This window comes from Carassius auratus, chromosome 22, assembly GCF_003368295.1.
Source record: "Carassius auratus strain Wakin chromosome 22, ASM336829v1, whole genome shotgun sequence".
In the NCBI taxonomy this organism is placed as follows: domain Eukaryota; kingdom Metazoa; phylum Chordata; class Actinopteri; order Cypriniformes; family Cyprinidae; genus Carassius; species Carassius auratus.
Genome location: NC_039264.1, coordinates 12,814,845 through 12,838,671, shown reverse-complemented (window position 1 = coordinate 12,838,671; position 23,827 = coordinate 12,814,845). Strand labels below are relative to the sequence as shown.

Sequence of the window (23,827 nt, the reverse complement as noted above, 5' to 3'; positions counted from 1 at the left end):
TCTATCTATCTATCTATCTATCTATCTGTCTGTCTGTCTGTCTGTCTGTCTGTCTGTCTGTCTGTCTGTCTGTCTGTCTATCTATCTATCTATCTATCTATCTATCTATCTATCTATCTATCTATCTATCTATCTATCTATCTCTAACAGCTGTGATGTGTTGTGCTCTTCTTGCCGTATATGTGACAGGATCCTGAGCTTCTGTTTCCTGAGACACTGCGAAGTGGACGGCGACACTCAAACACAAGCTGATCCCCAACATTGTGACCTGCAGCCCAGAGAAAACAGACGCTCGCACTTTCACAAATCATCACTGAGCTCACGTGCATTTGCCCCATTTCCACCTGAAACCCAATTACATTTCGTCCGCGTTGCAAAGATCACATTGTTTGGTTTGAATGAAACCGCTGTTGGCCCTGGCTCAGTTCTGCAGACACTTGGCAGAGTCCAACACTTTGCCACATAAACATCGATGTCCAAACTGTCCCCGCTAACCCAGTCCATAATAGTAATCAAACCATGGCACATTTTTAAAAGCATCACATTGTCCTTGTGCAAATGACCATATCCAGCATATCTGAGACCAAGAGAAGATCTCATTTCAAACACTGCGGGGACTGTTCATGACAAATTCACTCTTGTAATATTGAATTTAATGGGTTTTTCCCTCCTGAGGATGAACATCACTGTTCTGGTAGCTTGTTCTGAACATCCCAGACTGTGTCAGAAAGAACCAGTTCAAATAAAACACATTAATCTACAGTACAAGCTTATTATGGCTATTTCAAAAGTAGTGCAAGCGAAGGCATGTACCAACTAGTACTTAGACACCATATTTATCTGACAAAGCCCTGCAGCAACCTCCAGTTTAAATTGTTGTTTTCTGTTCAACAAAACCTCCTATTCATGTAATCATGCTAGAAGCACAAGCAGAAGTCTATTGTCATTCAAAAGTATGAAATATTTATGCAATACAACCAAATAAATCATTCTTCATGTATATGTAAAACAAAGTACAGTTGTCCACATGAAGCACTCAAACTCGAGGTTTCTGAGTTAAACACAGTTATCAACCAAGATGATGTATAAATCATTAACAGAGCATAGAATTTATAATGCAATGCCAAAACTGCATAAACAATGTACCTTATCAAGCATGACTGTCCCCCTCTTCCTTAAAGTCCTGACTGTGTGTGTGTGAAGTGAGTGGAGGATCTTACCCCTGTAGCTTGAAGTCTCTCACACATGAGCTGCCTGCGATCATGCTCTTATAAGAGGAAGGTTTTTCTCTCAAGCCTTTTCAAATTATGTTTTTTCTTTTTTCTCACTGCAACATTCTTGCAGCAATATAAAGGCAGTGAATGTGGCTCCACCTACTGCTTAACATTGAGACCCACAACACATTTACTGACAGAGATAGAGGTCTGTGAAGAGAGTCTTACCATTAATTAAGAATTAATTAAGGATCTTAAATGCCATGAACATTATTAGCATTTAATATATAAATTAACTGTTGATTGAATTTAATTTTGTCTTATTTATATTAAGAATAATGATCTTTAATATTGTTATCAACTGTTGATTTTTTTATAATTATATTATTAATTCATATTAAAAATTCTGATCTTAAACACTATGATCATTTGTATTCTTTAAAAAAAATCTATAAATTAATTATTAATTATTATATTAATTAAACTGGATGTATGTATTGTATGTATATGGGGAAAACGCTATAAAAAAGAATTAAATATAGAATTTAATACATAAAACAAAACAACTTGATTTCATTTTGTTTCTTAAGACACCAATTTCATATTTTCGGTAAAAACTAAAATTAATAATAATAATAAAAACAATCTATGAAGTAAAGACCAATGTCTTACCAGCCAATAATAATTATATTTTTATATATATTATGATAATTTATCATAAAATATACAATTTAATTTTATATATATATATATACATATATATATATATGTATATATATATATATATATATACACATATATATATATATATATATATATATATATATATATACATATATATATATATATACATATATATATATATATATATATATATATATATATATATATATATATATATATATATATGTATATAATTTTATTTCTTACCAGTTTTTCTAAGATTTTCTTAACTTTTTGTAAAATCTAAAATGAACTGAAAAACAAAAAGTCTGATTATGAAGGGAAGAGTCTTTTTATTAGCAGTAATCAAGAACTAAGATCATTAATATGTATCATAAACGTATAATAAATAAAAATATGTAATCTAAAACTGTGATTAAAAAATTCTTAACAGTATTTCTTTGAAAGCTATTTTTAATTTATTTTTTTCTATTTTTAATAAAATCTAAAATTAATAAAATATACAAAAAAGGGTCCTTCTATTATGGTAAGAGGAATGTCTTATCTATCAGAAATTAAAAAGACCTCCCTGGCACGAGTGACCTTGAACTCCTTGGACAAGCTGCTGATGGGAAGCTGCAGCTTGGTGGACTGGCCATTTCTAGTTTGTTGGATAGCGGTTGTGTCTTTCAGAGAGATGTCAAATATCTTCCCCAAGCTCTTGACTGGTCTTTCGCTTACTGATGGAATTTGTGACCCCTCCAGGGTAAAGCGGAATCAAATAAAACCAGGGACCTGGACTTGACTGGGTTAAAGCCTATCTTTGCCCTTGCGTTGGAGACCCTGGAAAAGCCATCTATAACCCGAGTACGGCTAGGTCTTTAGTCTCCTTGGCCTTCCGGATCAACTGGCTCACCACACCTGTGTGATCTAAGCTTCCCGGTGCTCCTGGGACTCCCCACTTCTGCACCGAGGTGTCTATGTACCCGTTCTTCAAGAGAAACTCCATTAGTCTTTGAGACACGATCTTAAAGAAGATTTTCCCTTCGACGCAGAGCAGCGAGATTGGTGCTTGCATTCTCTTCTTTGGATATCCAGATCCCCTCAGCTGATCTCCAATGGGAAGCCACCTTCCCTCTCTGCCAAAACACTTTCAGGATGTTTCAGAGACAAACAAGTAGCCTTGGGCACTGTTTATAGACCCTATAAGGTACTTCGCTGGGACCGCCTCCATCTCTTTCAAGGAGTGCCCGGAGATGTTAAACTGGGCCGCTGAGGTTTAATAAAATAAATCCATAATTTATATATATATATATATATATATATATATATATATATATATATATATATATATATATATATATATATATATATATATATATACGTCTGTATTACATCTACACTAATAATACTTACATAAAGATGGGATATTTGTTTCAAATGTTGCCTCTATGAACGGTTAACGTGCATTTATCAATACAATACTATTATAAAAATGATTAATCTCATTATGCGCTATTATCTATTAACAAAATAAATAATTTGACACTGTTGAATCATATCAGCACTGCATGTGTAGAAAAAGTCTTAATATTAGAAGCATAAAAGGTTTTTGGCAATTAGTGACTACTCAGTGGTGGAGGATGTAAAACCTAGGTTAGCAGTCATCTGTTCTGATTCTTATGCAGCACTTTCAAGCCTTGCAAGTGGACTAAAATCAACTAGGCAAGATATTATTTTTGATATTCTAGCAAGTTTATTGAGAAATAGTAATACTAGTCTTATTATGTTTCTGTGGGTCCCTGCTCATGTGGGAGTAGAGGCTAATGAAGTGGCTGACAAACTAGCTAAGCAAGCTTTAAATCATGCAGATGTTGACATACAAGTGGCTCTTAGTAAAAAAGAGGTTCAGGCTAAAGTGAAAGAAGTCACTCATAGTAAATGGCAAGAAGCATGGGATGTTGATAGCAAGGGTAGACATCTTAATAGCATCCAACAACTTGTAGGAAATGGAAGAAGTGTATATAAGAACAGGAAGGAAGATATTATCATTTCACGTCTTAGAATTGGACATTCTGGACTAAATCATTCCCTTTTTAAAATAGGAAAGCATGCAACAGGTAAATGTAGAAATTGTGATGAATCAGAGACAATAGAGCATATTTTATTTTCATGTCAACAGTACGAAAATGAAAGAATATTGCTTATTCAAGAAATGGAAAAATTGGACATTAACACTTACAATATACAAAGCTTTTTGGAATGTAATTTTGAGCAATGGAAGAAGTATAGAGCCATTATTAAATTTATTAAAGACATAGGGTTATACGGGATAATTTAGTTTTTTTTTTTTTTTTTTTTTTTTTTTTTTTTTTTTTTTTTTTTTTTTTTTTATTATTTTATTTTTATTTTTTTTCATTTCCTTGCTTGTCTGAGCTCCACACTCCAGTTTGGTAGGTGGCGGTAATGCACCATAAGCTGGTTTGCCAACCGCCATAAAAAATTCAGAAGAAGAAGAAGAAGTGACTACTCAGCATGTCTAGCGGACGTGACGTAAGCGCGTGGGCGGGGTTTCCGCTCCAACCGGAAGTCAGTCGAGCGAAAATCCATATGTTTATCTTCTGGAGCAATGGAAGAAATACAGTGATTCATTTACTCGGGTATGAAGATATTACGGAGTTTACTTGAATCCAGACTGATAGATTCCTACTTAAAAACCTTGCCTAACTGTTAGAAGTAACCGCTGGAATGTGAAATATACTTATTTTGTTATAAATACAAGAAAAGGAAGCCGAAGAGTTAACCGTCGATCAGTTAGCATGACTGGAGACTGTATTAAAATATAATGTGTTTCGATGTGGAGGTGATACTGATCGTCCTGTGTTTGTTTACAGTGTCAGGAGGCTACATGCTAAAGCTGATCTGTCAGAAGAGTGTCCTCTAAACCTGATCGTGTGTCTCAGTTCACCTCCAGAGAGAGAGAGATGTCTCAGACTGAGAAGAGAGCAGGTCTGCTGAGGAGGACATCCTCCTCCAAGAAGCCCCTGAAGGAGAAGGTGGTGCTCATGTACGAGGACATATTCGCAGTGAGTCATCTTCATCATCATCTTCATCATCCTGTCCCAAAGCACAGGAAAAACTGTGACATAGTTTTACTCTTTAAATAACTGCTTTCTGTTTTAATATATGTTAAAATGTCTTTTATATCTGTGATGCACAGCTGTATTTTCAGCATCAATACTCCAGTCTTCAGCGTCACATGATCTTCAGAAATCATTATAATGTGATGATAATATGCTCAAGACACATTTCTGATTATTATCAAACATTAAAACTTGTTTTTTCAGGATTCTTTAATCAATAGAGCAGCATTTATTACATCTTTTATAACATAATACAGAAGAGACTGCTTTAAAAACACAGTTTAAATAATCAGATCACAGGTATTTCTTTATAGATTACATGATTACATATTCTTCAAACTATGGCATTTAATTATTCATAATTTACTGATCCTCCCTAACTCCTCTGTGTGATTGATAATTAATAGTTAATGTGATTTATTTGAATGGAACTGCTTTTAAATGTAATGTCAGTGCAGATAAAGACTGTCTTTGCTGTTTCCCGTCAGAAGGAGGAGCCCACGAAGAGCAATCCTCGCTTCTGGGACGAGCTGTTCCTGATGAAGGTCAGTGTCACACACACACACACACACACACACGCTGCAGCTGATGTCTGGACTGTGATGCTGATCCGTGTGCTCTGAGCAGGTCAATCTGGAGTATCTGGAGGGCAAGCTGGAGTCTCTGGACGGGGACGAGGTGCTCAGAGTCAAAGACAACATCAACAGTTTGTTCCAGCACTGTGTCCAAGCTCTGGCTGAAGAGCACCAGATCAAAGTGGTCAACGCTCTTCAGGTGACGTCAGGATGATCCAGACACGCTCCCAATCATCATCATCACGATCACTGCAGCGCACAAGATTCAATAGAAAGAAACAATCTTTTATTTACTTACTTTTCAGGTCAAATACAAACATTTGTCTTATTTTCATCACTGCAATTTGAAAAATGGTTAAGTATTTCTACATTATGGTGGAACTACTAATACGTACATTTACATTTGTTAATCATTGTGTGCGTGTAAAAGTCAAAAAGGTTTCTAAAATCTCTACCCTTTTATTTTACAATGAGGTATAATTTACTTAGTGTCATAAAACTGCAAAATATCACAATAGTGTAAAAGTAGATTAATGATAAAAACATTTGAGGCCTTTTTTCCCCACTTTTATTTTTCAAGGACACATTAGTGAACCAAAGGTATTCATAATGTCACAAAAGATCGCTGTTTCAAATAAATGTGGATCTGTTGATGAGAGAATCCTGAAAAAAAAACACGTTTTAGTGTTTGATAGACAGAAATATTTCTTGAGCAGCAAACCGTCACGATTCACAAATCCCGATAATCCTAATTCAGACTGATTTCTGAAGATCGTGTGACGCGGAGGACTCGAGGAATGATGCTGGAAACACAGATCTGATCAGAGAAACACATTAAAGTGTTAAATAGAATTAACTAGTATGTGTAATATCTCACAATATTACTGTTTTTACTGCATTTATGATCAAATAAATGCAGCCTTTGAGGTCAGAAGAGTCAAGGACATCTTACAGAGCCCGAAGGTTTGCTCAGTACTGGAAGTTACATCCTCTTTACACACACACTATATATATATGTGTGTGTGTGTGTGTAACTGAAGTAGTGAGGTCAGTTCGGTGTTTGCTGACACACCCTTCATTCAGCTTCTGGTTGGCATTCAGAAACTGAGCTGAAGCAGTGACTGAACATGACAAGCTCCTCCCGTCTGTTTCTGCAGACTCTCTGTGCGCTGTTCAGAGGAGTTCACCAGAAGAACAGGTCTGCCACGGGCTTCGACATCATCAACATGCTGATGGGCTTCGACAAGGCTGAGCTGCGCATGAAGGTCGGTCGGCTGTCCCTCTTCCACACACACACACGGTCGGGTGTTTGACTGAACGCAGGTCTGACTTCTGATGTTACGGTGCACACAGGAGCTGATGGAGAGTCTGGACGCTCTGCTGTGTGGAGACGGATCCCAGAGTCTGAAGAGCTTGTGTCTCAAACTGCTGCTGTGTCTGGTCACTGTAAGACATCTCACTTCCACCGGCTGCTTCGCTTGTCAAAGCCAGCCAAGATCAGTCCAGTCAAGTCTTGGTGTCATTGCACCGAGAACAGATGTTAAAATACGAGCGATTTCAAAAGTGTAGCAACAGAACATAAAGGAATAGTTCACAGATAAATAAAAACAGCTGAAAATTACTACACATCCTCAGGTCGGGAGATGTGGACGAGTTTGTTTCTTCATCAGGTTTGTAGAAATGTAGCATTGCATCAGTGTCTCATCAATGGAAGTGGATGGGTGCCGTCAGAATGAGAGTCCAAACAGCTGATAAAAACATCACAATAATCCACAACACTCCAGTCCATCAGTAAACATCTGAAGAAGACAAACGCTGCGTGTTTGTAACAAATAAATACATCATTAAAACTCGTTTTTAGCTTTAAACGATCACTTCTGGCTATAAAATATGACTCTTCTGTCCATAATATTGCTTTCTCCAGTGAAAAAAGTGTTCTGGTCTGAATCAGGAGAGAAATCTGCACCGATCAAGCAGCGTTTACAAGCAAACAGAACAGCTCTAAAGAAGTTTTTAACAGTTTAATGTGAGAAACAGCAGGAGATGGACTTAATATTATGGATTATAGACTCATATTTAATCTAGAAGCCATGGTTTGAATGTATTAAGAGATTCGTTTCTTACAAACACGCAGCTTTTCTCTTCTCCAGACATTAACTGAAACACTTGAGCGCTGTGGATTATTGTGATGTCTTTATCAGACTCTCATTCTGATGGCACCCATTCACTGCAGAGCATCATTTGATGAGACACTGATGCAATGCTACATTTCTCCAAACCTGATGAAGAAACAAGCTCATCCTAATGGACTAGGGCTGCAAAACGATTAATCGTGATGAATCACTGTAAAGTAATAATTTGCTTACACACTTTATATTTGTTGGTGCGGTGTGTGTATTTATCATGTATTGCGTAAATACACACATGTTGTGTGTTTGTTCCTTGCAGGTGACGGATAATATCAGTCAGAACACCATCCTGGAGTATGTGATGATCAACAGTATATTTGAGGCCATTCTACAGGTAAAACTGGGATCGGCTGTACTATGTGTCTTCAGTGTTACCTGCGCATTATCATTTCATCCGGCTCTTGTTGTCCAGATTCTGTCTGACGTTTCCAGTCGAGCGCAGCACGGATATGATGCTGTGGTACTTTTAGCTCTGCTGGTCAACTACAGGAAGTACGAGGTACATGCACGGGGATGCTGGCGCTGATCTAATGTATTGCTCTAGACATGATTTCTGTGAGATTCACTGTCTCCTCCTTTAACTGTAGTCCGTGAATCCTTATATTGTGAAACTGTCAATAGTGGACGACGAGCCGACCCTGGATGTGAGTAGTTGGAGGAAATCTAGATATGTTTGAGTCCTTGTCATGCGGTGGTCTGATAACATGGATGTTTTCACAGGGCATGGGAAGGGTCATCCACCACGCTCTCGCAGAGTACAACAGGTAACATGCAGTCTCTGTTGATTGTTTGCAAGAAACCTGTGTGAAAGATTTAATGAGATCCATCTGGTCTCCACAGACAGTATAAAGAGAAAGAAGAAGAGAACCAGGGAGGCTTTTTCTCCACCCTCACCAGCATGGTATAAAACACTTTTATCTTTTATTCGTGATTTTTTTCTATTTAATTTTTTCTGGATTCCATTTTTTGTTTCACTTTAATGGTTAAATAAAATTTTGTTTATCAAAAAGCACGTTTAATTAATAGAAAACCCAAAATGTACAATATTAAACGGCAATTTAAATAAAGTTCACAAAAACGAACATTTTTAAGGCCCTATATTCTTTTCTAAATTTTCTATTTATTTATTTTCTTTTTACCAAATTTAGTTTTTCATCAATTTTCTTGATTCCATTTAATGGTTTCATTAACTATTAATAATCAAAAATGAATTTTATAAAGAAAATTATATATATATATATATATATATATATATATATATATATATATATATATATATATATATATATATATATATATATATATATATATATATATATATATATATATTTTTTTTTTTTTTTTTTTTTTTTTAATCAGATGTGGATTTACATTTTTTTTTGCCAAAAAAAAACAATCTGGTAAATAATTATGATAATTATTCCATTTCAAAATAATGTATTAATAATAATTTTATTAGATTACATTACATTAAGTAATGTACTTCTGTCACAGTTTCTTCAAGTTAAACCAAACTTTTATTTTGACGGGTTGCTGTGAAGATCGTTTCTGTTTATATATGATGTGACGATAGTTTTACCCAAAAGAAACGTTAAAATGCTTGTGAAGTGCCTCTCTTCGCATTTCTATAATTTATATTGATGTTTTCATGTACTCGTATATTAAAAACGTGAACATCACACTTATCATCACACATACAGTACGTAAACAAAATCGCATCCACGCCATTCATCCGTACAGAGACACACGCCGAACATGCATCCTGTTTATATATGTTTATATAGTATTTTTGTGGCTTAATATGAACAAACACTAGTGCATATCATGTTTTGATCGAAGTTTACTGACCTACTTTCCAAGTATTCATCCAATATAGGTGCAAAATTCTGCGTTATACAGAAAATTTCATTTTTATGACTAGATTTCGCGATTCTGTTCGCATATTCCGCATCACAGAAATCACAGGGCCCTACGTGTCTTTCCAAGCGGTTTCACTTTTTTGTTTTTCTGTGGAAAACAAAAGAAGAAATAGAGCTGAATGTTCACGCTGCTCTTTTCCATACAATGGAAGTGATTTTGCAGCTACGTATTTATCATAATCATGCTTTGGTCTACAGGTGGGCAGTATGTTTATTGCTGACGCAGATGAGAAGCTGTCAGTACAGTAAGTACAATTTTTATAAAACATTTAATTGGAGATTGGACTTTTTTTCATATACAGCTAAAAGTTTGAGGTTGGTACGTTTAAAAAAAAAAAAAAAAGAAGACCCTTCTGCTCACCAAGGCTGCATTTATTTGATCAAAAATACAGTAAAATCAGTAATATTGTTAAATATTATTGCAATTTAAAATAAGTCTTTTTTATTGTAATGTATGTTAAAATGTAATTTATTTCTTGATCAAATCTGTATACTCCGCATCAATACTCCATTCTTCAGAGTCACATGATTCCAGGATGGAGTTCAAAAGAACAACATTTACTTGAAACAGAAATCCTTTTAACATACTAAAAGTTATCACTTCACTTTTTATCAGTTTAATGCAAACCTTTCTGAATAAAAGTGCTAATTTCTATCGAAAAAGCAAACCTTTGGAGAGAAATTGTATTAATAAATCAAATGCTCCACATGTCTGATGACTTTATTGTGCTTTAGGACTAATGAAGCCATCCTGCTCGCCCTCTATGAGGCTGTACATCTCAACAGGAACTTCATCACAGTTCTTGCACAGGTCAGCACTGCACTATGACTTATATTTATCTTTAAGCACTGACACGTTCATATATTATTAGGCCTGTCCTATCTATGCTTATATTGATGGTTGTGGTTTATCTTTGCATCTGTAACTGTCGATCACAGAGCCATCCGGAGATTGACATTGCAACAACCCCAGCTGTGCCCGTCCCAGCCTCTCCTTTGACCCCGCTGGGCACCACACCGCCCTCTCTGGACAGTGAGTAACTAGTGTTCAAACCTCATTCACTCACCCTCATGTCCTGCTTTCTTCTGCAGAACACTAAAGTAGAAATACATGCACCATATGAGAATCTTAATACTTTCAGTGGCTGGTTAAATGGTCAGCGCAGTACCCAGAAGTGAGGTTTGTTTGAATAATGAAACACTTTGAGATTTTTAAGCAGCTGTTGTTCAGCACATGACCCTTTGAATCGTACTTCCAGTCTGTTATATTGTAGAGCTGGCATTTCACTTCTTTAAAACTGACTCCACACTTGCCTCTAAAACCTGTGTAACTTTTATGCTGCTTTTTGCATTGCAACCTTTTAAAAACCTGATATCCATTAGCTGTATGAAATATTAAATCCACTCGGATCCGGCAGACTGAAGCTCCCGTGGTGGATGTGGCGTGTTTTCCTGCTTGAAAGTGCCAGCAGAGCTCAATCATCTGTAATCAGGTTGACACGCGAAACATTCGCAATATACTATTAGCCTGTCCACAAAATGGACTATAACTGTAATGGTAATTATGTTCTCATTGTAATATAAAAGTAACTATAAAGTTTTAATAAGCATTTCAATTTAACAAAAACAGCAACATTTTAATAATTGTTCAAATTTAACGATAACTTTAACATTTTAATAATCGTTCTAATTTAACGATAACTTAAACATTTTAATAATCATTCTAATTTAATAATACCTATAACATTTTGATAATCTTTTTAATTTAACGATAAATGTAAAATTTTAATTATCGTTCTAATTTAATAATACCTATAACATTTTAATAATCGTTCTAATTTAACGATAACTTCAACATTTTAATAATCGTTCTAATTTAATGATACCTATAACATTTTGATAATCGTTCTAATTTAATGATACCTATAACATTTTAATAATCGTTCTAATTTAATGATACCTATAACATTTTGATAATCGTTCTAATTTAATGATACCTATAACATTTTAATAATCATTCTAATTTAATAATACCTATAACATTTTGATAATCGTTCTAATATAACGATAACTTTAACATTTTAATAATAGTTCTTCTAATTTAATGTTAACTGGAACATTTTATTAAACCTTCTAATTTAATAATACCTATAACATTTTGATAATCTTTTTAATTTAACGATAAATGTAAAATTTTAATTATCGTTCTAATTTAATAATACCTATAACATTTTAATAATCGTTCTTATTTAACGATAACTTTAACATTTTAATAATCGTTCTAATTTAATGATACCTATAACATTTTAAAAATCGTTCTAATTTAACGATACCTATAACATTTTAATAATCGTTCTAATTTAATGATACCTATAACATTTTGATAATCGTTGTAATTTAATGATACATATAACGTATTAATAATTGTTCTAATTTAAAGTTAATTGTAACATTTTAATAATCGTTCTAATTTAACGATAACTTAAACGTTTTAATAATCGTTCTAATTTAATAATACCTATAACATTTTAATAATCTTTCTAATTTAACGATAACTTTAATATTTTAATTATCGTTCTAATTTAATAATACCTATAACATTTTGATAATCGTTCTAATTTAATGATAACCTTAACATTTAAGTAATAGTTCTTCTAATTTAATGTTAACTGGAACATTTTATTAATCGTTCTAATTTAACGATAACTTTAACGTTTTAATTATCATTCTAATTTAACGATGCCTATAACATTTTGATAATTGTTTTAATTTAATGATACCTATAACATTTGGATAATCGTTCTAATTTAATGATAACTTTAACATTTTAATAATCATTCTAATTTAATATTACCTATAACATTTTGATAATCTTTTTTAATCTGATGATAGCTTCAACATTTTAATAATCGTTTTAATTTAACGATAACTTCAACATTTTAATAATCATTCTAATTTAATAATACCTATAACATTTTGATAATCGTTCTAATTTAACGATAACCTTAACATTTAAATAATAGTTCTAATTTAATGTTAACTGGAAAATTTTAATAATCGTTCTAATTTAACGATAACTTTAACGTTTTAATTATCATTCTAATTTAACGATACCTATAACATTTTGATAATTGTTTTAATTTAATGATACCTATAACATTTTGATACAGTTCTAATTTAACAACAACTGTACCAAAAAAAAAGTATTTTTTTTATTTTTTGCATAGTGGAATTGATGGAACTCTGTTGAATCTTTCAGTTAAACAAAAAAACTTAATGTGACACTCCCACATAAGTAATGAACTTAGATGATGGACATGAATTCAGCTAAATGCTAATATGCTAACAACACAAAAACGGGGTCTGTGTTGTCAAGATGCTACATACTCTAAAGTGTGGACTTTCTCAAAACGAAGTATGTACTTTTAGTGTGTAGGATAGGTACGCAAAATTGGGTCAGAAGTGATTCACCATGCTAACATTCTCTCTTTGCAGTGATGAATAATCCTGAGCTTCCTCTGGACCCAAACTTGCAAACGAGTAATCTTCTTATAACCTTCCTCAAATATTCCTCCATCGTAATGCAGGACACCAAAGGCAAGCTATCACTGTTTCGCTCCTCTGTGCTGTCCAAAACCTAGTGAGCATCCAAAGTCAAACAGAACCTCGACTCGCTATTGTTGTCATTGAAGTTTGTTATTAGCATGTCGCTAAGCTAATAACACTATACTCTTATAAGCATAAAAGGATACACATTTAAGCCAAAATAGTCAATTTTTTTTTTAAATTAATGCTTTGTCCACCATTTTTTTTTTCACTTGCTGCAATGCATTATGGGATTGTGTTCTTTGCAAAGAATGCATGCAGTTTTGAATTTTTACAAAATAAGGCAAGGCGACATTACCTTATCTACATGTTGGAAAAGTGTCTATGCCAAAGTGCCTTTAAATGCTGACTAAGTAGGGAGCTCACTAGAATTTGGAACGGGGGCATTTATTTATCTTTGTTTTAAGTCAGTTTTTTTGTGCACATCTCTACAGTAGTTTTCCTCTGTGTATTTTCAGATGAGCACAGACTCAACAGTGCCAGGCTTTGCCTCATCATTCTGACCTGCATAGCCGAGGTAATGCATTGTGGGTAATCATATATATTTTCTCCCTGTGAGTTCATTCACTGTTTGACCGTTTGTCCTCTCGCTGTCCGTTTCAAAGGACCAGTACGCTGACGCCTTTCTCCACGATGATAACATGAACTTCAGGGTCAACTTGCACAGAATGGTAAGAGTCTCTGCCGAGGTTTCAGTTGTTTTTAAATGGCAGGATCCAAATAAAGACGATGTTTCTGGCATATAAAGCAGCAAACTGCCCGGCCCCATGTTACAGGCAATCCATTACGAAATGGGACGTCCCAGAGCCTCCCTGCTGATGCAGTAAATCCAGTTATCTAGACACATGAAAGCAGGATCATTTGTGCACTTCTGACTAAAAATCAACCTTGGCCAGTCTTAAAGGGACCTTTCATCCATGCAATAAAAGTCCAGTGTGGTTTGAACTTGTATCGCTGAGTGAAGTCATTTCTCTTCTGTATTTCAGCCCATGAGGCATCGAAAGAAAGCAGCGGATAAGAGCAACCCCTCCCGGCCTTTAGTTTGTGCGGTCCTGGGTGAGTTTTGGGATCAGATTGAGTGACGTCTTCATCGTTTTGTGAGCGTTTATGTGAGTGTTGTTTGTCTTTGCAGATCTGATGGTCGAGTTCATTGTCACTCATATGATGAAGGAGTTTCCTATGGATCTCTATGTGTGAGTTTCCTTTTAATCTGCAGCTGTAGACACTGCGGTGGATATGTGGATGTGGTGAGATTGAATCAAGTCATTTGTTTCAGACGCTGTGTTCAGATCATTCACAAACTGATCTGCTACCAGAAGAAGTGCAGAGTTAGGATGCACTACACGTGGAGAGAGCTCTGGTCAGGTACCATCTTCACCATCTTTACACTGTGTGTCTGAGCCGTACGCAGCTATGCCCTCTGTGTGTTCTCGAGGGGGTTCTTTGCTTTTAGTTTGTTTTTGTCTTTTATATAGTAAAGGTTAAATAAATATAGTAACATGTAGTTTTAAACTTAAATATTGTTGCTCTTTTGTTGGTTTTGATGGCTTCTGTTGTCCTCATTTTGTGTCTGTTAAACGACGGAGTACATTGTTTAAATGTTATTTATTTATTTCTTCACTTTTGATTCATTATTTAAATATTTTTGAATTATTCTTGTTATTCTTTTTATAAAAAAAAAACATTTTTTTCTTTTCGTTTATTGTATTTTGTGTATTTATTTTTATTCACTTAATTTTTTTATATATACATTATTTTTGTTATTCTGTTGTTTAATTAATTTAATTTACTTTTGTTTTTTATTTCACCCCCCCCCCATGTCTTTTGTTTATAATTTTTTTCCCTTTGCTTTTGTTTTAGTTTTTGTTCATTCTTTTTTCCTTGCTTGTTTTTTGTTTTTTCCTTTGCATGTTTTATTTTTACATTCTTTTAATTATTTTATTTTTCTTTTATTTTCTCATGTTTTCCTTTGCCTTTCTCTTAGTCTTTTGTTTTCATTTTTTATTTTGCATGTGCTTTTTGTTCTTGTTTTTATTTGTAAAATTTTTTGCTTTTTCTTTTAAACCTTTTTTTAAAAAAAATACTATTTTTTCTATTCTTTTTTATTTTTTATTTCATTTTTCCCCATGTATTATTTTTGGTCTCTTGTTTTTCCTTTTTGTTTTATTTTTTTATTTTATTCATTATTTTAGTTTTTTTTATTTGTTCTTGTTTTTTTATTGTATTTTATCTTTTTTCTGTTTTTTATTATTATTTGTATTCACTTTTGTTTTTTTTCCTCAGTTCACTTTGCTTTTGATTTGTTTGTTTTTTTATTAAAATTGTATTTTTTCTTTGCTTTTTTCTTTGATTTGTTTGTTTTTTGTTCTCCTGTTTTGTATTGTTTTTTTAATTCACATAACTTTCTTATATAATATAAAATCCTTTATAAAGATTCTTTCTCTTAATGTATTTAAATCCTCCTGCATCCCCTGATAATGCATCAGACGGTGCCTGTGTAAGTCTGCTCTGGACTCACAGGTCCAGACAGTGATTAGTTCAGTGTGTTTCTCCAGACCGCTTCAGATGGCTGTATGTACTGATTGTGTTTTCCAGCTCTCATTAACCTTCTGAAGTTCCTGCTGTCTAATGAGACCATCCTTCTGTCCAAGCACAATATCTTCCAGCTGGCTCTTCAGGTAAATCACACTCGCTGCGAGCGGCAGTTTGTCATGTTTTTAACTACAAATTGGGCATTTCTCACCTTCCTTGACATGTGTTTGTCTGCTTTAGGTGGTGAACCTCTTTAACATGTTCATCACATATGGAGACACGTTTCTGCCCACCCCCAGCAGTTACGACGAGCTCTACTACGAGATTATACGCATGCATCAGGTGTTTGATAACCTCTACTGCATGGGTGAGTCTCCGAGCCCCGTCCTGCTGTGTGCATGTGTTATTTCCCTCCCTCATGACTAAAGCCCTGCCCTGTTCTCCCTGACGCCGCAGTGCTGCGAGTGTCCACCAACGCTGGCCAGTGGAAGGAGCCTGCTAGTAAAGTCACGCACGCTCTCGTCAACGTCAGGTCAGAGCGCACACTTTCACCTTCATTCAGATCGCTTTCACAGTGAACAATGACACGAGTTAAACCACTCCCTCTTTAAATTACAAGTATATTATATAATATCAATCATAGCGTAATGTTAAATATATAGTTGATTTATATAATGTAATTCAGGTTACATGCAAATTATTTTATATATATATATATATATATATATATATATATGAAATTGTTGATTTAAATGTAAAAAATTGTGGAAGATGATAATAGTTGCTGATTCAGTAATGTCTATGACTTTTTGTTTCATAGATTTGGTTACAAAAAGTTTTCCACTTTTTCTTTACCTTTTATTTATTTTACTCTTTTATTTATTTGATTTTAATTGTTTGTTTATTATGTGATTTATTTTCTTTTTTCCCCTTTGCTTTTGTTTTAGTTTTTTTTATATTTTTTTTGCTCTTTTTTTTTGGTCTTGTTTTTGTTTATTTTTTTCCGCTTTTCTTTAGTTTGAGGTTTTTGTTATTTTTATACAGGCCATATAATTAGAATATCATCAAAACGTTGATTTATTTCACTAATTCCATTCAAAAAGTGAAACTTGTGTATTATATTCATTCATTACACACAGACTGATTTATTTCAAATGTTTATTTCTTTTAATTTTGATGATTATAACTGACAACTAAGAAAAATCCCAAATTCAGTATCTCAGAAAATTAGAATATAGTGAAAAGGTTCAACATTGAAGACACCTGGTGTAACACTCTAATCAGATAATTAACTCAAAACACCTGCAAAGGCCTTTAAATGGTCTCTCAGTCTAGTTCTGTAGGCTACACAATCATGGGGAAGACTGCTGACAACCGTTGTCCAAAAGACGACCATTGACTCTTTGCAAGGAGGGCAAGACACAAAAGGTCATTGCAAAAGAGGCTGGCTGTTCACAGAGCTCTGTGTCCAAGCACATTAATAGAGAGGCGAAGGGAAGAAAAAGATTTGGTAGAAAAAATGTGTAGAAGCAATCGGGATAACTGCACCCTGGAGAGGATTGTGAAACAAAACCCATTCAAAAATGTGGGGGAGATTCACAAAGAGTGGACTGCAGCTGGAGTCAGTGCTTCAAGAACTACTACACACAGACGTATGCAAGACATTGGTTTCAGCTGTCGCCTTCCTTGTGTCAAGCCACTCTTGAACAACAAACAGCTTCAGAAGCGTCTAAAGACTAAAAGGACTGGACTGCTGCTGAGTGATCCACAGTTATGTTCTCTGATGAAAGTAAATTTAGCATTTCCTTTGGAAATCAGGGTCCCAGAGTCTGGAGGAAGAGAGGAGAGGCACACAATCCATGTTGCTTGAGGTCCAGTGTAAAGTTTCCACAGTCCGTGATGGTTTGGGGTGCTGTGTCATCTGCTGGTGTTGGTCCACTGTGTTTTCTGAGGTACAAGGTCAACACAGCCATATACCAGGAAGTTTAGAGCACTTCATGCTTCCTGCTGCTGACCAACTTTATGGAGATGCAGATTTCATTTTCCAACAGTACCTGGTTTAAGGCAAACTCGGCTGACCTTAACCCCATTGAAAATCTGTGGTGTATTGTGAAGAGGAAGATGTGATATGTCAGACCCAAGAATGCAGAAGAGCTGAAGGCCACTATCAGAGCAACCTGGGCTCTCATAACACCTGAGCAGTTTTAATGTTGTTTGTGTCTTTGGTTTGTTTGTTTGTTTTTTGTATGCGTGTTAGATTATAAAAAGCATTAAATGTATAAACAAGCACAAATTTATGATAAAATTCGTACTAAATACACAGTCTATTTACACAACGTACTTTCATTTACACACCAGTTATATGTTAAACATGGCTGAGCCCTTGAAAGATCATAATCCTAGTTTGAGTGGTTTTAGCTGAAGTCTGTGACTTACACTGGACAGCTTTAGTAAAGCGGCTGTTTTTGTCTTTATTTTGGTTGGTGTGCGAGGGGCACGGTGGTGAATTAATTATTGATTTTAGAGTCCGAGCTAATGTGCAAGCATTCTCCGGGCTTTCAGAGATGTCACCATGTGTTTGTGCCGCACAAAAGAAGTCGAGCGCTGTTTTTTTTTTGCAGCATGCATAATGCAGAGCATTACTGCAGAATATCTAGAAGAGCCACACCTTTGAAAATCCTCTCTAACGTTACCTTTAATTCTCACACAGGAACTCACATCTTTAAAATATATCTCATTTTGCCTGTTTCTTTACTTCCAGAGCCATTATTAACCACTTCAACCCTAAGATTGAGTCATACGCTGCTGTGAACCACATCTCACAGCTCTCAGAAGATCAGGTAATGCTTTACACAGCCATGCAACGTTTCATCTCTTAAGTTCAAACAGGCTTTAATGAGATCTCAATGAATTAACTTTGAGCCTCGTTGTAATATAGCATTATTTATATGTAATTTTCTTATCTATTAAAACAAAGGTTTGGTGTAAGTAAGATTTGTGGTTTTAAGAAATCCAGCAAGGATGTACTAAATTGACAATAAAGACATTTACAATGTTATAAAAGAGTAAGATTTTCATTAAAAAAACTGTTCTTTTGAACTTTTTATTCATTTTAATTAATTCACCCACATGGAAAACTGTTTAAATTCAAATAAAGTTTGCAATATTACTGTTTTTACAGTATTTTTAACCAAAAAAAGCAAAAGACTTTACTTTATCTTACTGACCCCAAACATTTTAATGGTAACTGGTATTAAAAAGTGACATCTTTGGAGTAAGACGGCTATAGTTAGCTCATTATTCATCTACATGCATCCATACTTTTTGCATAAACACCTCACAGTCTTATCGCCCAACTTTAACTCCGTTCTGTCATATGAGAGAGTTGGTTTTGAATCTGAATTAGCAAAACTGATTGGGACGGTGGCAGGTGTTGCTTAATTAGCCTTTGATCTGTAGGGTAATGATGGCGTGTGCTGGAAGTGAGGTCAGTTTTACAGATGGTTACGCCAGCTGTCGCTCACAGCCCCAAACTCTGCTCTCTTTTATCTCGCTTGGCCAGATGCTCCCGCATGACCTCTAACAGACCTCTGTCCAGCCTCTCTGGCTCTCTTAGTTTAGTGTAAGTGTCCAGCAGCCCGGCTCATGCCCTGGAGTGTCCCAGTCAAACGACAGACCCATCCGCTTTAAAAATTACTGCGCACAATGTTTTGAAACAATGTCTTTCTGTGATTGCCACAGAGAACTGTTTGGATTTGTCTTTCATATTGTTAAAATAAACCATGTGTTACATTGTTACACACTTACAAAGAGAGACAATTGCAATTTGCAAGGGGTCTAGGAGTGTCCTAAGCCTTCCTGAGTTCTCTCAGAATCTACCTTGGGAGCCTCTTTTGAACGATCTACCAAAAGAATCAACCAGAAATTGCTACCAAAATAAATTTATATATATATATATATATATATATATATATATATATATATATATATATATATATATATATATATATATACAAAATATATATATATTTTTAAACTGTTTAAAACGAAATCTCTACCAAAACATTTTGTCTAAGGTAAAATTACACATAATACTATTTAAATATTACTATTTAAATATATAAAATATATTTTTTTAATGAAATATTAAAATGTAGTAATATACCATTAAATTTAATAAAACATATACAACAATAATCCACTAAAAATGCACATGAAATATAAGGGGAAAATCACAGAAAACATTATTATTAAAAAATGTATCATTACGTTTTTATAAAGTACTTAAACTCTAAAATATAAATTATGAATCCACAAGTGTTAATGCAGAGACAAACAGTTTTTTGGTCCATTTCCTGTATTTGACCAACTACAAGTAAGCAAATATTATGTGTTAGATATCAAAAAATGTATGTGAAGTTTGCAAACTACTACTGATCCTGATCAACAGAGAGCTTGTGCCAGCTGTGGTGGTTCACATCTGTATCATCAGTAGTCATGTGATCACTCCACGGGCTTTTTAAATGTGTTCCTGTAGTTCAGTTCAAGACCATTGTTATAAACCAAAGTCTTTCACTGTACGTGGGTTTCTGTCAGTGCATTGTTGTCTTAAACCTGGAAGATTTCTTGTAATTGTATCTGGGTTTGATGTCATTGTCTGATCTGTAGGTGCTGGAGGTGGTGCGTACGAACTACGACACGCTAACACTGAAGCTACAGGACGGTTTGGATCAGTTTGAGCGTTACTCTGAACAGCCCAGAGAGGCCGGCTTTTTCAAGGAGCTGGTAAGCTTTAGAGTTCGCTCCACAAGTTACTTCATTTGGCTGCCTTAACTATGGGTTGAATGGCACAGAAGACGACAAAAAGTTGGACGAAATCACAAAAAATTATAGAATTTGGTGGATTTCAGAGAAACTTCATCTCTAGAGCCCGTCGAAAATAAAAGTTCAGTTTAATGCGAACCAAAAACGATAACAGAAATATGCTAGTTTTTTACAGTAGAATATACTTCTCAAAGTAATTATGATTATAATATTAATACAGTTTATTAAACCATTATTTTTAGAAGGAATATCTCACAATATTGCACACTTTTTAATCCAGGTTTTAATTCCACGTGTAAATCTTTGTTGTACAGAATTTTTGCAAAAAAATAAAAAAAAAAATAAAAAAGATTTTTTTTTAAAAAAAAGGAAGATTTTTAAAGTTTTTTGTTTTTAATTATTGATTTCATTAACATTGATTTTGATAAATTTGTAAAAAAATCATAAAACACAAAATGCTGAAAAATAAGACAGCTGATTTTCTATAAAATGCAGCTACTAATAATGAATAATAGTAGTAACAATGATTATAAATCATAGGGCATTTCATATAATTGTAATAAATAAGTTATTAAGGTTCTATGAATTCAACTGATTAAAAGTCCTAATTAAAAAGTTACTAAACCATTTAAATAACATCCAGAAAATTTGAAAAGAAAAATGCTGTATTCGCTGTTAAATAATTGAATTTATAGAGCCCTATTCATGCAGAGGAATATTTGGTGAGACTATTATTATTGTTATTTTTAATCATCATTATTATAGAATTTATTAATGAATATAGATCTTAATTTTATAACCTTGCACAAATATTTCTTGTATATATTTCAATTACTGGTTTAATAAACATATCGTTTACATGATGTGCAAATCTATAACACGTATCCAACAGTCTAAATACTGTCTATTATATTGTAAAGTCAAACATTTCCGTACGAGCCCAGTTCTTCTATTTCTGAGCCCAGTCCCTCTGCCCCGAGGAACTCGCTGCTGCGTTAAATTTTAATGTGGAGTGAATTTACGAGCAGCTTCACACGCATCTCTGTCAGGAAGCGAGTTAGTTTTGATGCACAGATGCTTGGGTTTGTGTTTGCAGGTTCGCTCCATCAGTCTGAACGTGAGGAAGAACGTGTCTCTGAGTACCATGAGTCAGGACGTCCTGCTGAAGGAGTTCTCCTCCATATCCTGAGACGACGGGACCTTTGACCTTCATACTGACACATCTGAGGCTTCTCCACGTTACCCCGGACAGAACTGGATTTGATCTTCAAGGCTGTATGACTGATGCAGTGTGTGTGTGTGAGTTTGCTCGCACTCAGAACAGAGTCGTATTGGATAAACAAAGCAATCAGCCCAACTTCGCACAATGTGAATTTCGATTCTGACTACCTGGTATTTTTGGTTTTTGATTTGTATTTTTATTTTCTTTATTGGTGGTCCAGTGCTGTTTCTTTTAAATCTATTGCATATACTTTATTGCCTTCGTACCAAAATGATGAAAGTCAATGTGCTTGCGCAGAAAAACCAGCAATTTTCAGTTCTTCTCTACATTCAGTGTGAATGTAAACAAAATATCCTATTTTTATGAGCCTGGAAAAGGAATGTCTGGGTCAAGAAAGAAAGAAAAATTATAATTTGCATTAATAAAATGAAGCCAGCCATTAAGATTTGCATTCTGACATATTTTCATGACAAACACATTTTCTCCAAATTCTGATTATTGTAATGCAAAAAAAAGACAAGATTCTCATTACCGTAATGCACCAGAAATCTCATTACCTTGATACTCTAATGATCATTTTTACATTCTTTTTCATTAAAAACTTTTTAACACGTGTTACCATAATGCATATTTACGATATTAAATATTTTTATATATATTACGGTAATGATAATTTGTGAAATTAGCAAATTGTCCTCTCATTACAATGTGCTGCATTCTCATTCTCATTACTGGGATACAGTAATACTACATTTTCTGTCATTTTTTTCTGTCACGCGTTTACATACCATTATGTATTTTTGAATATGATATACATTTTTATAATGATAATTTGGTTGTAAAATTCTATTCTTAAAACAGGTTTCATTTTAATGACATTTCAGCACATTTCCTCAATAATTCTTTTCAGAATGTGTAAAAATATCATACCATAATAGAGTAAAAATTATTATCCTGTCCTTTTTTTTATTAAAAACATAATTTCAGTGTAACACATGACGCCATAATGCATGATTAAATCGTACTTTGGATTTGAATTGATATACTTTATTACGGTAATGAGCACTTGAGGAGAGAATTTAATTTTCTTGTCATATTAATAGATCGATAGGCTTCATTTTTAAGCAAAATATAATTTCTTATTCTTTCAGTCTTTTAAAGTTTCATGTCAGTTTTCATGAGATTCACCCCTCGAGTATAAGTACATTCATTTTTAACAAATCTGACGGTCTCTTAATTCTCATGACTCTCAGTATATCCCAGTGTCGCAAGATGTTTCGGTGTGGTTTCATGAAAAGATATGAAGTTGAAGTGTAAAAACAGCTGTATGTTGGGTTGTGTAACACTGGGTAAAGAAACAAATGTATTAACTTGACACTCCACTGAAAGCTAGTTCTACAGAATTCAGAACATTATAGAATTCAAAAGTGTTCTACTACTATCTAGTCCAGTTTAAACCAACACGTGGAGGATAACTGAATAAAACAAACGCATAGAAATTCTTTGCAAATTCTTCTTGGGTTTGGTCCTAAATGAGTATTTGGCATCCTTTGCCTTAGTATTCTTATTTATGGGTGTTTGTTTCCTTATTAAATCTTATTTTGTACATCATATATGACTGATGTCTTGGTTTGTGTTACGGACTTCAATGTTAACCGTCAAACCCAATGCTCCGGCATCTCGGTAGTGAGTCGTCTTCTCAAAAACGAGTTCAACATTTTATCCTTGACTTTACTTCTAAAAGAAGCAGTTAATAAGTTAAACTCCTTTCCGAGGATTTATTCCCTATGGCCATAAAAGAAAGCTTTTACTTTCTCCTTCAGAAGGGCATATGCTGCATAAAGATAACATTATCTGCTTAAATGTAAGTTGTGGTGACTATATGGACAAAAGTATTGGAATTATTATTTGAAAAAGTAATTCAGATATTTTAGTATAAG

At 34.1% G+C, this 23,827-nt stretch overlaps 2 protein-coding genes across 5 annotated transcripts in view; one reads left to right on the top strand and one right to left on the bottom strand.

Moving 5' to 3' along the window:
* Window positions 1-1,507, bottom strand: part of LOC113039751 (EGF-containing fibulin-like extracellular matrix protein 1) — a 22,615-nt gene extending 21,108 nt beyond the window's left edge. The window contains exons 1-2 of one of the 2 annotated variants that reach the window (XM_026197808.1): window positions 1,221-1,507; window positions 176-268 (exon numbers count right to left, since the gene is read on the bottom strand). In XM_026197808.1, the coding sequence (XP_026053593.1) occupies window positions 176-268; window positions 1,221-1,247 (120 nt within the window). In that variant the 5' untranslated portion in view covers window positions 1,248-1,507. Of the gene's footprint in view, window positions 1-175; window positions 269-1,146 lie in introns of both variants that reach the window. The other variant, XM_026197809.1, reaches the window with a different exon arrangement.
* Window positions 1,508-4,424: 2,917 nt separating this feature from the next.
* Window positions 4,425-23,500, top strand: LOC113039750 (armadillo-like helical domain-containing protein 3). Of its 3 annotated transcripts, none has more exons than XM_026197807.1 (26): window positions 4,425-4,537; window positions 4,772-4,963; window positions 5,512-5,565; window positions 5,648-5,794; window positions 6,753-6,860; window positions 6,949-7,041; window positions 8,044-8,118; window positions 8,197-8,283; window positions 8,372-8,428; window positions 8,505-8,548; window positions 8,625-8,685; window positions 9,902-9,948; window positions 10,439-10,514; window positions 10,643-10,736; window positions 13,199-13,300; window positions 13,768-13,826; window positions 13,915-13,980; window positions 14,296-14,365; window positions 14,442-14,502; window positions 14,586-14,674; window positions 15,905-15,987; window positions 16,082-16,208; window positions 16,298-16,373; window positions 18,603-18,681; window positions 20,510-20,626; window positions 21,762-23,500. In XM_026197807.1, exons 2-26 carry the CDS (start codon window positions 4,862-4,864, stop codon window positions 21,852-21,854), a joined length of 2,067 nt encoding a protein of 688 aa, XP_026053592.1. In that variant the 5' UTR covers window positions 4,425-4,537; window positions 4,772-4,861; the 3' UTR covers window positions 21,855-23,500. The 3 variants fall into 3 exon arrangements, with proteins under 3 accessions (XP_026053592.1, XP_026053589.1, XP_026053591.1); XM_026197804.1 differs by having other exon boundaries at window positions 5,509-5,565; XM_026197806.1 differs by having other exon boundaries at window positions 4,447-4,537; window positions 4,841-4,963; window positions 5,509-5,565.
* The last annotated feature ends 327 nt before the right edge of the window (window positions 23,501-23,827 follow it).